Below are 14,530 nucleotides of genomic sequence, written 5' to 3'. Positions count from 1 at the left end.
AGCGAGGTTACAGGGAAACAGGCAGAGGGCCTTCTCAGAGGTGGCGCCCGCCCTGTGGAACGCCCTCCCATCAGATGTCAAGGAAATAAACAACTACCTTGGGTTAAGAACTTAATTTGTCCTGGAGGTCCGTTCTTAACCTGAGGTATACCACTTTAGCTAATGGGGCCTCCCGCTGCCGCGCAATTTCTGTTCTCATCCTGAAGCAAAGTTCTTAACCCGAGGTACTATTTCTGGGTTAGTGGAGTCTGTAACCTGAAGTGTATGTAACCTGAAGCGTCTGTAACCTGAGGTACCACTGTAACATTGGTACCTCTGGATGCGATCGGGATCCGTTCCGGAGCCCCGTTCAGATCCTGAAGCGAACGCAACCCGCGCCTGCGTGTCGCGATTCGCCGCTTCTTCGTGTGATGTTGTTTGAGCGTCTGCGCATGCAGCGAAACCCAGAAGTAACGCATTCTGTTACTTCTGGGTCGCCACGGAGCGCAACCCGAAAACACTCAACCCAAAGCTACTTCAACCTGAGGTATGAATCTGACTTTTAGAAGACATCTGAAAGCAGCCCTGTTTAGGGAAGTTTTTAATGTTTGATCTTTTACAGTGGTACCTCAGGTTAAGTACTTAATTCGTTCCGGAGGTCCGTTCTTAACCTGAAACAGTTCTTAACCTGAAGCACCACTTTAGCTAATGGGGCCTCCCGCTGCTGCGCAATTTCTGTTCTCACCCTGAAGCAAAGTTCTTAACCTGAGGTACTATTTCTGGATTAGTGGAGTCTGTAACCTGAAGCGTATGTAACCCAAGGTGCCACTGTGTTGTGTTTTTAGTATTCTGACAGGAGCTGCCCAGAATGGCTGGGGAAATCCAGCCAGATGGGCAGGGTATGTATAAATAAATAAATAAATAAATAAATAATAAAGCACCAGCCTTTGAAAGACAATCTTGCAGAAGAGAGATGGTGGCAAACCAACGCTCCTTCACTTGTTATTGAACTTCCATCTACAGGGCCACAGGTTAGCTACCCATGCCATAGAAGCTGATACATACCGTATTTTTCGCTCTATAAGATGCACCAGACCACAAGACGCACCTAGTTTTTGGAGGATGAAAACAAGAAGAAAAAAAATCTGAATCTCAGAAGCCAGAACAGCAAGAGGGATTGCTGCGCAGTGAAAGCAGCAATCCCTCTTGCTGTTCTGGCTTCTGGGATAGCTGCGCAGCCTGCATTCGCCCCATAAGATGCACACACATTCCCCCTTACTTTTTAAGAGGGAAAAAGTGAGTCTTATAGAGCAAAAAATACGGTAATTTGGCAATCGGCAGTAACATAATTCAACCCAGGCCTTGAAAAATGATACCAATAAACGAAGCATTTGTTGGGTTTTATTTGGGGGAGGCAGCCGAGGAGAAGGAACTACAGCAGAGCCCAGAAGACGTCTCAGAAGAGGTAGTGACTAGAGTTGCCTTCATGTTTCGAGATGAAATCAAGCAAACTTCAGGACAAATTCATCACTGACGACTTCTGGGCTTCTATTTTGCAGACACCAAAAGTCTTCACAAAGCCGGTCTTGGTCAATGGACTTGTGTCCTTCGGATGCTGCGAAGTGCGGGACAGTTAAGCACAACACGTCTTTCCCCCCCATTGCGTCAAGCTTACCTGCGTGAGCGATGAGTCTCGCTCCCACCAGCTCTCCCACCATGACCGTGAGGTTAGGCGCGATGGCCATCATTCTGTTTTTCAGATAATCATACAGCTGTGCTCGATAGTCCGATATCTCGATTACCTGAAATATGAAACAAGGTGGGTCAAGGCCCGCAAAGGGGAGCCGCTAAAGGAATTCAAGGAAGAAAACCTGGCAAAGGTGATTTACAGAAATTCAAGTTTTCCTAGCCAGCATTTTGTAAAGAAACATCGTTTTTCTGAAAGAAATTCTACAAAGCAGTGTATAAAACATGAACAATTTTTTTAAAAATATCTAGCAATCTGAGTACGCATTTAACAAAATTCTGGGGTAAACCAGATGGGAGACAGGAGGCGAGATTCAACTCTCAGTATGTGGATGGAAGATTGAGATAAAAGGGTGATAAAGGGCTCTACATAGATATATATAATTGTGTTTTATGAGAAACTTGCATATCGTATTTTATGTTTTCTTTTTCTATACTATTCTTTTCTTTTGATATATTGCCTTTTATTATCCTTCTGCAAAAGCGTTTGGATTTTATTGCTTAACATGCTAAAAACCTCTCATAAAATTCTATACTGAATATTTAACAAATGTCTAAACCATGCACTAAAAACCCAAGAGAAGTCCAATGCCGAGGGCCTTCTGGCAGTTCCGTCGCTGCAAGAAGCCAAGTTACAGGGAACCAGGCAGAGGGCCTTCTTGGTGGTGGCGCCCGCCCTGTGGAACGCCCTCCCACCAGATGTCAAAGGAAAAAACAACTACCAGACTTTCAGAAGATATCTGAAGGCAGCCCTGTTTAGGGAAGCTTTTAATATCTGAAGGACTACTGTATTTTAATACTTTTGTTCGAAGCCACCCAGAGTGGCTGGGGAAACCCAGCCAGATGGGCGGGGTATAATTAATTAATTAATTAATTAATTAATTAATATTATTTTAAGAGACATAAGAACCCCACCTACGGACAAGATGAACAAACACCTGAACCTTAATTTTAAATACCGGGCAGACTTGTACGGGAGTCGGACGTTCCTAAGGTGAGATGGTTCCAGCTATTTAGAGGAGGAATAAGCAACCTGCGATTTGCCAGTCAGACGCTTCTTTAATGCCTGCTTGTATTAGCCCTAGCTAAGGAGTTGCGGTGCTCATCTCGCTTTATTGGCCAAGAGAGCTGGCCATGTGGCCAGCATGACAAAGCCGCTTCTGGCGAACCAGAGCAGGGCATGGAAATGCCATTTACCTTCCTGCCGGAGCGGTACCTATTTATCTACTTGCACTTTGACGTGCTTTCGAACTGCTAGGTTGGCAGGAGCAGGGACCGAGCAACGGGAGCTCACCCCGTCGCAGAGATTCAAACCACCGACCTTCTGATCGGCAAGTCCTAGGCTTTGTGGTTTAACCCACAGCGCCACCCGTGTCACACACACACACACACACACACACACACACACACACACACACTAAAATAACAGGCAATCATCCAGTTGAGCTCTGGGGCCTGAATAAAGTATGTATGTCAACATCACCTGAACAGGGTATACAGAAAGTCTTACCATGCATTTAAAACATGGTGGATAAAAATAAATGATTTTTGAAAAAAATAAAAAAAATTGATTTTTAAAATTCAAATTTGATTTTTAAAATAAAATGCTTTTGGAGGGAAAATCTTTCTAAAGATAGTTTTCTATTTAAGTTACATTAAAGTCCAAAGGCTATTCATCAGGAAATAAGGATTTGTTTTAAGTTTTTCATGTGTGCTAAAACTCAGTCTAAGGTGTGTGTGTGGTGTTTTTTTTTAAAAAACAACATTTAACCACATCAGTTAACAAACACAGATACATATGCTATAATGTTATTGTTTTAGTTAAATAAATTGTTTAAATTGTTATCAAGGAAATGGTTATTTTTCTCCTTCCAGTAAATTACAGCAGAAAAGTTGTCCAAATATAAACAGTTAAAGTTGTACAAATATAAAGTTTACTTATTAAACCTCACAATAATAAAATAATAATAAAATTTTACTTATATCCCGCCCTCCCCAGCCCCGTATAATCAAATCAGTATTTTTTGATATAACTGTAGAAACTACTCGGAAAATGAATGAATGATGAAAAAGCCAGCTCTTGCCAACAGTCCTTCAACGAAGAAAGGAAGGTATAATGGGTTGATAGTACTTTGGTATGTTTAAAGGCCAAGCAGATTTGCCACCTTGGCAATACAGAAGAGGAAGTGAAATATTTTGGTATCTGAATGTAAGTTGCGGCAATGCTTCTGCTGCAAATCTCAGAAGAAGTGTTCACATTATGCCGACTTTAATGTCTTTAATTTAGCTATTCGAGATGGCATCAGAAGAGGTAGTGACTGTGCGACCCTCATGGTTTAACATCAGGGAAAGCATCATCAAGGAAATCATCACTGCCATCAAGAACGTTGGCCTGAAAGGCTTTCCAAAATTGCTTCTTTAGGATTTACCGCCAGTTAGGCAGGATCACTTTAGATTTAAAACAGAATTAAGCTCAACTGAAGGAAGCAGCACTAAGGCCTTTTACACAGGCTGTGTAAAAATCGACTGTGAGCAACGCTGGAGGTATGGGCTTTGACTTAAATCGCTGTTTTCGTTTTGGACCAGCTATGAACTACAAACTCCAAATCCATCCTCCCCAAGTGAATTTCAGAGGAGTAAATCCATACTGCAAATATGCTAATGAAACAAACTTTCGACAAAACTATTTTCTGAGAATCCTCCGGAAAAACAATCTCTCAAAGGACCTGTTGATGGCATTTTACCGTTGTACTGTGGAGAGTGTATTAACTTATGGTCCGCGTGTGTGGTTTGGGAGCTGCACGGTCAGGGAAAAAAAAATGTTGTCCAGGGTTGTAAAGACTGTGGAGAGAATAATTGGGTGCACTCTTCCCACCTTGGATCAAATCTACGCTTCCAGGTGCCATAAGAAAGCTGCAGAGATAGTGCGCACCTCGGAAATGATCTCTTTCAGCTTCTGCCTTCTGGAAGAAGGTACAGGGTTATAAAGACCAGGACTAGCCGCCTGAGAAACAGTTTCTACCCAAATGCGATTTTGGTGTTGAATGCCTTTTAAGGAGTCTGTATGGGTGTATATTGTATTTAAAAATGGGGTATCAGAGTTTTTAGGGGGCTAACCAGGTTGGGATAGCTGGGACAGCAGGCTTGTTGGGTTTTGAACGTCTTACGTAGATTTTTCAATTTCGTTGTTCTGTATGGGACAATAACAAGAAAGATATCGTATCATATCATCATCGTCATCACCTGGTCACAGAGATGCTGTATGTTGCTGATGTCTTCCTCTGACACCTCAGTCCCCATGGAGATTTCGGCAGCTGCTTTCACCTCCTCCTCAACCTCCTCAGGCAGGGCCTCCGACAGGTCAGAACAGGCAAAGTTTTTTCTGTCTCCTGGGAGGCAACATAAGGGAGTTGGGATGAATGGCAAGCAGTGACAGAAGCCAAGTTTTAAAACACTTAACATCTATTCGCTTATGAACATATGTGCCGAGATGACTTAGAACGTAAGGGGGAAATAGTTCTTAAAAATTAAAAAACAAAACCCTGAAGATACGATTTAAAAACGTGATAAGACAAACAGCTAAGGCAGAGCCCTTTCCATTCAGCTACAAAAGCTTGTCAAAACAAAACTGTCCTCAACGGGTTCTGGAAAGCACAGATAACCGGGTGCCTGTCTTATCTCAACTTGCCAAGAACTCCTCTAAACATGGTGTCACAGGGTTGCAGAAAATCAAACATGGGAGCAGATGGGCTCTTGAAAGTCTTAATCAGATTGTTCAACCCACAGCACCACCCGCGTCCCAATATAGCTATAGCTATTACTATTGCTATTATTATTATTAGAATTTATATACAGTGGTACCTCGGGTTAAGTACTTAATTCGTTCCGGAGGTCCGTTCTTAACCTGAAACTGTTCTTAACCTGAAGCACCACTTTAGCTAATGGGGCCTCCTGCTGCCGCCGTAGCACAATTTCTGTTCTCATCCTGAAGCAAAGTTCTTAACCTGAGGTAATATTTCTGGGTTTGCTGAGTCTGTAACCTGAAGCGTATGTAACCTGAAGTGTATGTAACCAGAGGTACCACTGTACTGCCCTATACCAGGAGGTCTCAGGATGGTTCACAGAACAAAAGTATAAAACCATAAAATATATAATCAAAATAAAAACAACAGCCCAATAACACCCCCCCCGAAAAGACCCACATTTTAAAAGGGCATAATATATAAATCAGATCAAGGAAAGGCTTGGTTAAAAAGGAACGTTTTTGCCTGGTGCCTAAAGGTGTATAATGAAGGCACCAGACGAACTTCCCTGGGGAGAGCATTCCACAGACGGGGAGCCACTGCAAAGAAGGCCCTGTTCTCATTTTGCCACCTTCCGAACCTCTTGAGGAGGAGGCACACAAAGGAGGGCCTCGGAAGATGATCTCAGGGTCTGGGTCGGTTCATATGGAAAGAGGCGGTCCTTGAGGTATTGTGGCTCTGAGCCATTTAAGGCTTTATAGGTCAAAACCAGCACTTTGATTTGGGCCCGGAAACTAACTGGTAGCCAGTGCAGTCGGACCAGGATCGGGGTAATACGCTCAAACCGCCTTGCTCTGGTGAGCAACCTGGCCGCTGAATTCTACACTAGCCGAAGTTTTCAACCGCCTTCAGAGGCAGCCCAACGTATAACGCACAGCAGTGATAGATGTTGTGCATTGTGGATCTCTAGCATAAAAAGGATGTAATGTACAATTTCAAAGGCAGTGAATACGCCACAATGTGGCCGATATCCAACTGTGGTGTTCCTGCTTGAACAACACACCTCTTATTTTATCTCTTCCCTCCTGCAGCCCCCTGCTCACCCCCCAAAATCTGCTCTGGAGGGCTGGGTGGGGAGATGCGTGGGGGCTGCAGGAGAGGAAGGCAAGTCCTACTGCGTCTACTGGTGTGATGTTGGACGGCGCCTTTTACCTAAGGAGCCCAGCATTACTCACCAATTTTCCGCACACATTTACAGTAGGTTAGATTATCTGTGATGATTTTGCCCAGTTCAGGGAAGTGCCACCCGTACCATTCTCGACAGCGCATTATATAGTTGTTCAGTTCTTTGTCCAAGTCATCAAGGAGAGCTGCGGTAGACAAACACAAGAGACACTTGGGCTTAGTTTCAATTAGAAACTAGACCGTGAGCTATCCTAGGATCTCAGGGAAGAAATGTACTGGCCTGGTTTCCAAATTAATAATAATAATAATAATAATAATAATAATAATAATAATAATAATAATAAATTTATATCCTAATAATAATAATAATAAATTTATATCCTAATAATAATAATAATAATAATAATAATAATTTAACAATAATAATTTTATTTAATAATAAAATTATTATTTAATAATTTTTAATAATTAATTTAACAACAACAACAACAACAACAACAACAATAATTTATTTATACCCTGCCCATCTGGCTGGGCTTCCCCAGCCACTCTGGGCGGCTCCCAACAAAATATTAAAATACAGTAGTCTGTCAAACATTAAAAGCTTCCCTAAACAGGGCTGCCTTCAGATGTCTTCTAAAAGTCTGGTAGTTGTCTTTCTCTTTGACATCTGGTGGGAGGGCGTTCCACAGGGCGGGTGCCACTACTGAGAAGGCCCTCTGCCTGGTTCCCTGTAACATCGCTTCTCGCTGTGAGGGAACCGCCAGAAGGCCCTCGGCGCTGGACCTCAGTGTCCAGGCAGAACGATGGGGGTGGAGAAACCACCCTTCTCTTCTGCTGGGAACTAAGCTATGGTTTGGTTTAATCATGACCCAACTTGAGCTCATGGCTTGCTTCTTTTCAAATCCCGAGCTGTAACCAAAGTTTGTTCCCAGTTTATCACTTATGACTTGTTTGCCGAGGAACAAATCATGACTCCGAATTCAGATATAATGCTAAGTAGGAACTGTGGCTTATTTCCTAGCAGAACAGTGGCAAAAGGGCGAGGGGCAAAGTGCTTGCGATTTTAGTTCCATGCACTAGCAGACTGCAAATTCACCTTTAAACCATAGTTAAGTTTAACTGTAGTTGAAAGTGACTCGTGAACAAGAGGAAATCCAGAAATCTTGCGACACTTGCACCCATTAAAATCAACAATGGTGTAGTAGCTAATTATATAAGTCACTCCAAATACTAGCAAGAGAAATGGTGCAAAAAGTTACCATCGCTGTTAGAAAAAACCCATTTATCTGTTTCCTATTTCCCACACATGGAAAAAAACAACACCCATACCCATTTGTCAGTGGTGCATAATAAATAATTATTATTATTATTATTATTATTATTATTATTATTATTATTATTATTATTATTATGTAATATCACTATCTGGGGCTGCCACACCTACTTACTTTGCTCACTTATCCCATCCAGCTCACCCTTCGCCAAAAACACCCCGTCCCCTTAGACCAGGCATGGCCAAACTTGGCCCTCCACATGTTTTGGAACTATAATTCCCATCATCCCTGACCACTGATCCTGTTAGCTAGGGATGATGGGAGTCGTAGTCCCAAAACATCTGGAGGGCCGAGTTTGGCCATGCCTGCCTTAGACCTTGAAGAAACCACAAGGACCTTCCCCTTCACGTTTCCCCAACCACCACCACCACCTACTGGCAGCCACAGAAACCGCAGCTTGATGAAATACTTATCATTGAATTATACGGTATACCAAATAAATAAATGCAGCCCTCAGCCCCATTCCCTAGCTACCTTCAATTGACCATGAGAAGCTGTTTCTAACTCACACAGTCGTCTCATCCTCGGAAAGAAAAGCCCAAGACTCAGCTCTTGCTGATCAATATTCAAAAATCCTACTAGAGAACCAGGTAACGTGGTGGTTGCAATACCTAGAAGCAGAATCCTTCTCTGGCTATTGAAGGAGCTTTGCCTCTCACTTACTGCTGTTATTTTAACAGACTGATTTGGTCAGATTTTCCAGCAATCATCTGACACAGCATGGGGGTGGGTGGGAGCACATAAGCCTCTCTAAAAACTCGGTGAGTAAAACTGAATTTGCTTTTGCGGTCACAACAAAAAACCTTTTACGCAAATAGAAAGCATTTAAATGTTTTGCTGGCCCACGTAGCTAGCCCAAATTTGTGCTAATCACTAGCCCTGCATCTCCCTCCTCTTGACTGACCTCACCCTGAGTTATGGAGGAAAACGGGAGTAACTGAGAGCCATCCTGACTTGTTCTTGTCCCCAGTTCTAAGATAGGCTTGGCTCCTGATCCTTCAGAAGGGTTGATAGAACAAAACAAAAATGCACTCTACAGCGGCAAACTAGGTAGCAGAATGTTTGTGGCTACTGGTACAGTCGTACCTTGGTAGTCGAACGGAATTAGTTCTGGAAGTATTCAATTTCCAAAACGTTCAGAAACCAAAGCGCGGCTTCTGATTGGCTGCAGGAAGCTCCTGCAGCCAATTGGAAGCCCTGCTGGACATTCGTCTTCCAAAAATAGTTCACAAACTGGAACACTCACTTCCAGGTTTGCAGCATTCGGGAGGCAAAACGTTCGAGAACTAAGCTGTTTGACTTCCAAGGTACGACTGTATTAAGAATTCAAAAGCTGGTGGCAGACATATCAAGGTATTTAACTTCCAACCGTACTCACAAATAGCTTGGACGATCATGGTATCAACTTTGTCTGGGCTGAACTTCAGCTTGTATCGGGAGAGGCTGAAAACAGACACGGATATAAACATTATGTACAATAATGCACAGGACACACAGATTCCCCCCCCCCCAATAATACAGTGGTACCTCGGGTTACATACGCTTCAGGTTACAGACTCCGCTAACCCATAAATAATACCTCGGGTTAAGAACTTTGCTTCAGGATGAGAACAGAAATCGTGCTCCGGCGGCAACGCAGCAGCAGCGGGAGGCCCCATTAGCTAAAGTGGTGCTTCAGGTTAAGACCAGTTTCAAGTTAAGAACTGACCTCCGGAATGAATTAAATACGTAACCAGAGGTACCACTGTAATTATAATGGCATTGCTATTGACTGCAATGGCGTGTTCACCTTTGCTGACGGTGCAGCGATTAATCCTTTCCCTTTTCATTTACTGACTTGTGTTTTTACAGGCAAGAAGTCTAAGGCAGAGAGCTGTGAAAAGCGGTTCGTATTACTCCCTACAGGCACAAGCGTTTCAGCGAGTTTGAAGAAACCCAGCAGAACTGAGAGCAGGACTAACTTGTACAAGTTACCGTATTTTTCGCTCCATAGGACGCACTTTTCCCCTCTTAAAAACTAAGGGGGAAAGTCTGTGCGCGTCCTATGGAGCGAATGCAGGGGGGAGGCAGGCAGGAAAAGCCCCCAAGAGCCACACACAACCCGCACGGCTCTTGCGGGCTTTTCCCCAGGAGGGAGAAGGGACGGACGCAGCCAGTCAGTCCCTTCTCCCTCCTCGTAGAAAAGCCCGCAGGAGCCGCGTGCTCCTTAAAGGGTGTGCGGTTCCTGTGGGCTTTTGTGGGAGGTGGGGGAATTGCCATAGCCGCACGCAGCATCTCCAGCCAGGGGAGGTTGCGCAAGGCTAAAGAGGAAGCCAAGGCAGCGAGCGGGATTGATCACACTCACTGCCTTGGCTTCTTTAGCCACGCTTCTTCAGCCGAGCTGGAGAGGTTTAGCTCCTGGCTGGAGAGGTTGCGCGGCTATGGCAGAAGCTAAGACAGCAAGCTGGATGGATCCTGCTCGCTGTCTTGACTTCTTTGCTCTTTGGGGCTGGGAAATAATATTTTTTTTCTTGATTCCCCCCTCTAAAAACTAGGTGCGTCTTGTAGGTGCGTCCTATAGAGCGAAAAATACGGTAACATGTACAAGACTGTGCTGTAAGTAGATGCTGGGGCCAAAGCTTGCCATTCCACTTCGCAGAAAACGGTATCCTCAGGGGGATATTTATACAGAGCACAGAAACGAACAAGTCGGTGCTGGCAAGACGTCTGTATTACCTGTGTGCCAGGCCTAAACACATAGCTGCCATCTCCCGCGATGGAAGGCCAGTGATCAGCCCTTCCATTTGAGAACGGATGCCTCTCATCAGTTCAGTAACCATGGGGCTGTGCAGGCAACTTAAGTTCAGTTTCTCCTGCAGGAGGAGGGGAAAAAAGAAGGTGACCCCCATTTTGATATTATTGCAACAACAAATTTGTTTACTGTTGAACAGCAACATAACCTAAGAAAGGCAAGGTAGCCCAACGCTAACCCACAAGCAGGGCTATCTTGCAGTTCCTAGTAGTGAAATGACCATTGAGAATTCTTATTTAAGCAAACTGGCAACCAACTGTTGTACCAACTTAGCCTTTCAGATAAAAACGAAGGCACTAGCTTTAATGTTGACATTAATTCAAACATTTCTCTGTTAACCTTTTTTTTAATCTCCATACTTCTTCATAAGTCAAGAAGATAGCAGAAGACACAGGAGGTAGCAAAAAAATCCAGAAAAATGTGGCCCTAACAATCTTTTACTTTAGTCCAGTGCATTATCAACAAAGCTTATTTAGAACTAGTACAACCGTACCTTGGTTTTCGAACAGCTTAGTTCTTGAATGTTTTGGCTCCTGAATGCCACAACCCCAGAAGTGACTGTTCCGGTTTGTGAACTATTTTTGGAAGCTAAACATCTGACGGGGCTTCCACGGCTTCCGATTGGCTGCAGGAGCTTCCTGAAGCCAATCAGAAGCCGTGCTTTGGTTTCCAAACTTTTGGGAAGTTGAACGGACTTCCAGAATGGATTCCGTTCAACTTCCAAGGTACGACTGTACTTGAATTCACTTGTTTTCCTCTTCCCTCCCTACATCTTTTCCTTCTGTATCATGCCTACTACAACAGAGGTTCCCAAACTGGTGAGCTTCATTCAGGTGGTCCACGGCATCTCTGTGGATTTATGGTTGACGCATTAAATATTCAAACGGATTTGTAATTGTCTTTTTAATTTGGTAATGGCTATACAGTGGTGCCCCGCAAGACAAATGCCTCGCAAGACGGAAAACCCGCTAGACGAAAGGGTTTTCCGTTTCTGAGTTGCTTCGCAAGACGATTTTCCCATGGGCTTGCTTCGCAAGACGAAACGTCTTGCTAGTCTTGCGATTCCCCCCACCCTCCTTTTCTAATCCGCTAATCCGCTAATAGCCTTTTAGCAGCTTAGCCGCTAATCCTTTAATAGCCGCTAAAAGCGCTAATCCGCCTAGCCGCTAATAGGGTTGCTTTGCAAGACGAAAAAACGGTTTCTTTTCGTCTTGCGAGGCACCACTGTACTAGAATCCAGAGGGACGCGGGTGGGGCTGTGGGTTAAACCACAGAGCCTAGGACTTGCCGATCAGAAGGTCAGAGGTTCGAATCCCCGCGACAGGGTGAGCTCCCGTTGCTCGGTCCCTGCTCCTGCCCACCTAGCAGTTCGAAAGCACGTCAAATTACAAGTAAATAAATAGCGGCTTAGTCATGCTGGCCACATGACCCAGAAGCTGTACGCTGGCTCCCTTGGCCAATAAAGCGAGATGAGTGCCGTAACCCCAGAGTCGGTCACGACTGGACTTAATGGTCAGGGGTCCCTTTACCTTTTATACTGGAATCCAAGTCTAAAGGCAAGGACTACCTTGGTTTTTAATCTGTATGCAGCCCTTAGTAAATGTAAGTACCCTGTAATCAGTGTATAATTATAATCATCATGGTCAGCAAAAAGCATGGTCCCAGAATATCAGTACCAACAAAACAAGCATCAACAGCAATCACTGATTAATTTACATTAAGCACACATCATTTCTGGATGCAGTGAAAAGGTTGTATCAGAGCATTGGACAGGGAAGATATGCAGCACAAACTCACTGTTCTGGAGCTACAAAGAAGACTAGCGCAGGCCTTGAGAACACCACCTCATCTGAACACCACATCGCCAGGGCACATAAAAACCAGAACTTACCTTTATTACACCTCCCAGTTTGGCATCTGCTACAGCCAACTGTTCGTGTGCATCTTTGGCAACTATCTTCTTTAAGATTTTCTTTAAGTTCTTGTTAATCTTGCCTTCCACCAGAGCAGTGGATGCTTAAAGGAGAAAGCACATCATTGTAAAAAAACCTGCAGACTGTCTAACATTCCCAGCCTGGCAAAGTTCATAATGGAACAAAATATGTACTAATACCGGCCACCCACCGAACTTTATCTGTTGTCTCTGTGGCAGTGACCAAAAATTGGGGATTCAGTTCTACGAATGAAGCATCAGTGACAGAAGGAAGCTAGTTTTTACTCCCTCCAATTCTAAGGCTACAATCTGCTATAAAATCGCACTGAGGTCACTGAGCTAACACATTCAGATGCAGGCAAATTTGCTCATCATTGTCTGGATGCCTAGCACAGAGGCACACCATATTGATTACATTAATTTGCCTGGGTTTATAAAGAGGTATTCATCTGGAGAAGGGAAGGGAAGCACATTTTTGTAAGCTACATGAAAATTAGTCCTTTCCTACCACCAACTGCTGATGTGCCACAAATACAGTGGTACCTCGGGTTACATACGCTTCAGGTTACAGACTTTGCTAACCCAGAAATAGTACCTCGGGTTAAGAACTTTGCTTCAGGATGAGAACAGAAATTGTGTTCCGGCGGCATGGCAGCAGCAGGAGGCCCCATTAGCTAAAGTGGTGCTTCAGGTTAAGAACAGTTTCAGGTTAAGAACAGACCTCCAGAACGAATTAAGTACTTAACCATGGGTACCACTGTAACTTGCATTAGCAGGTGGGGGGTGTGTGTGGACTTAATAAGTAATATTAAGTTTTAAAACACACTAGAAAAAAGTCAGCTACTCTCACAGCTATTGATTTCAGGCTTGCCAGGAACAGATCAGCCAGCCACCAAAGAAAGGAAGGGATTACCTGCAAGAGCTTCTGTGGTGTCTTGAAACTTCTCAAAGTGTTTCAGTTTCACTCTAAATAAAATATACCAAACAGTTTTTATCAGCATCATGGGGAACAGAGTATCTGCTACCAACCTCTAAAACACAAGAAACCTGAAAAATGAAAAGCCCGCAATGACCCATCAGGTTAACCTACCAAAGAGAAAAACAGAACCTATTAAGTCTGACTGACAAATAGCTTCCTACTACTAAACCATAGATATTTAAGGCTTGCTGGATTACTATTCTAGAATAATGACAAAAAACATAGTTATTAAATATACTATATCTAACCTTTCAAATCCCCACACCAGGGTGAGCTCCCGTTGCTCGGTCCCTGCTCCTGCCAACCTAACAGTTCGAAAGCACGTCAAAGTGCAAGTAGATAAATAGGTACCGCTCCAGCGGGAAGGTAAACGGCGTTTCTGTGTGCTGCTCTGGTTCGCCAGAAGCAGCTTAGTCATGCTGGCCACACGACCCGGAAGCTGTACGCCGGCTCCCTCGGCCAATAAAGCGAGATGAGCGCCGCAACCCCAGAGTCGGCCACGACTGGACGTAACTGTCAGGGGTCCCTTTACTTTTCTAAGCTTGCCTCATTGCTTCTGACTCCAACAAGATCAAATTTATTATCCAAAATTATTTCATACTCTGGCCCCTTCAGACGCACTACAGCAGCATTGTCCAACAGGTCGATTGGGATCGACTTGTAGATCATGTGATTGTCTCTTATCGATCTCTCCCCCCCCCCCCAACAGCCCTTACTCTCTTTCTGAAGAAGGAGAAGCAAGTGGCAAGGGAGTGGGGGACTCTTCCTGGCTGCCATCCCACCCATGCGGGGAGTTGTGTGTGTGTGTGTAGCCCTGCGCGCTGGCTCCTCAAAGAG

General features: G+C 44.1%; 1 protein-coding gene and 2 non-coding genes across 3 annotated transcripts in view; all 3 read right to left on the bottom strand.

The window, feature by feature from the left end:
- The window catches only part of NOP58 (NOP58 ribonucleoprotein), a 33,638-nt gene that overhangs the window by 15,865 nt on the left and 3,243 nt on the right, over window positions 1-14,530 (bottom strand). Inside the window, exons 3-9 of the mRNA XM_028701649.2 lie at window positions 13,628-13,680; window positions 12,673-12,797; window positions 10,706-10,842; window positions 9,369-9,433; window positions 6,704-6,838; window positions 4,969-5,114; window positions 1,655-1,781 (exon numbers count right to left, since the gene is read on the bottom strand). Of these exons, the coding sequence (XP_028557482.2) occupies window positions 1,655-1,781; window positions 4,969-5,114; window positions 6,704-6,838; window positions 9,369-9,433; window positions 10,706-10,842; window positions 12,673-12,797; window positions 13,628-13,680 (788 nt within the window). The remainder of the gene's footprint in view (window positions 1-1,654; window positions 1,782-4,968; window positions 5,115-6,703; window positions 6,839-9,368; window positions 9,434-10,705; window positions 10,843-12,672; window positions 12,798-13,627; window positions 13,681-14,530) is intronic.
- On the bottom strand, window positions 1,431-1,516 carry LOC114585640 (small nucleolar RNA SNORD11). The gene has a single exon (XR_003703938.2). It is a non-coding gene; the product is annotated as a small nucleolar RNA SNORD11 (small nucleolar RNA).
- Window positions 4,020-4,106, bottom strand: LOC114585650 (small nucleolar RNA SNORD11B). The gene has a single exon (XR_003703941.2). It is a non-coding gene; the product is annotated as a small nucleolar RNA SNORD11B (small nucleolar RNA).

This window comes from Podarcis muralis, chromosome 1 (assembly GCF_964188315.1).
Source record: "Podarcis muralis chromosome 1, rPodMur119.hap1.1, whole genome shotgun sequence".
NCBI lineage: Eukaryota > Metazoa > Chordata > Lepidosauria > Squamata > Lacertidae > Podarcis > Podarcis muralis.
Note: the sequence above shows the minus strand (reverse complement) of the source record. Positions and strands in the feature narration are given on the sequence as shown.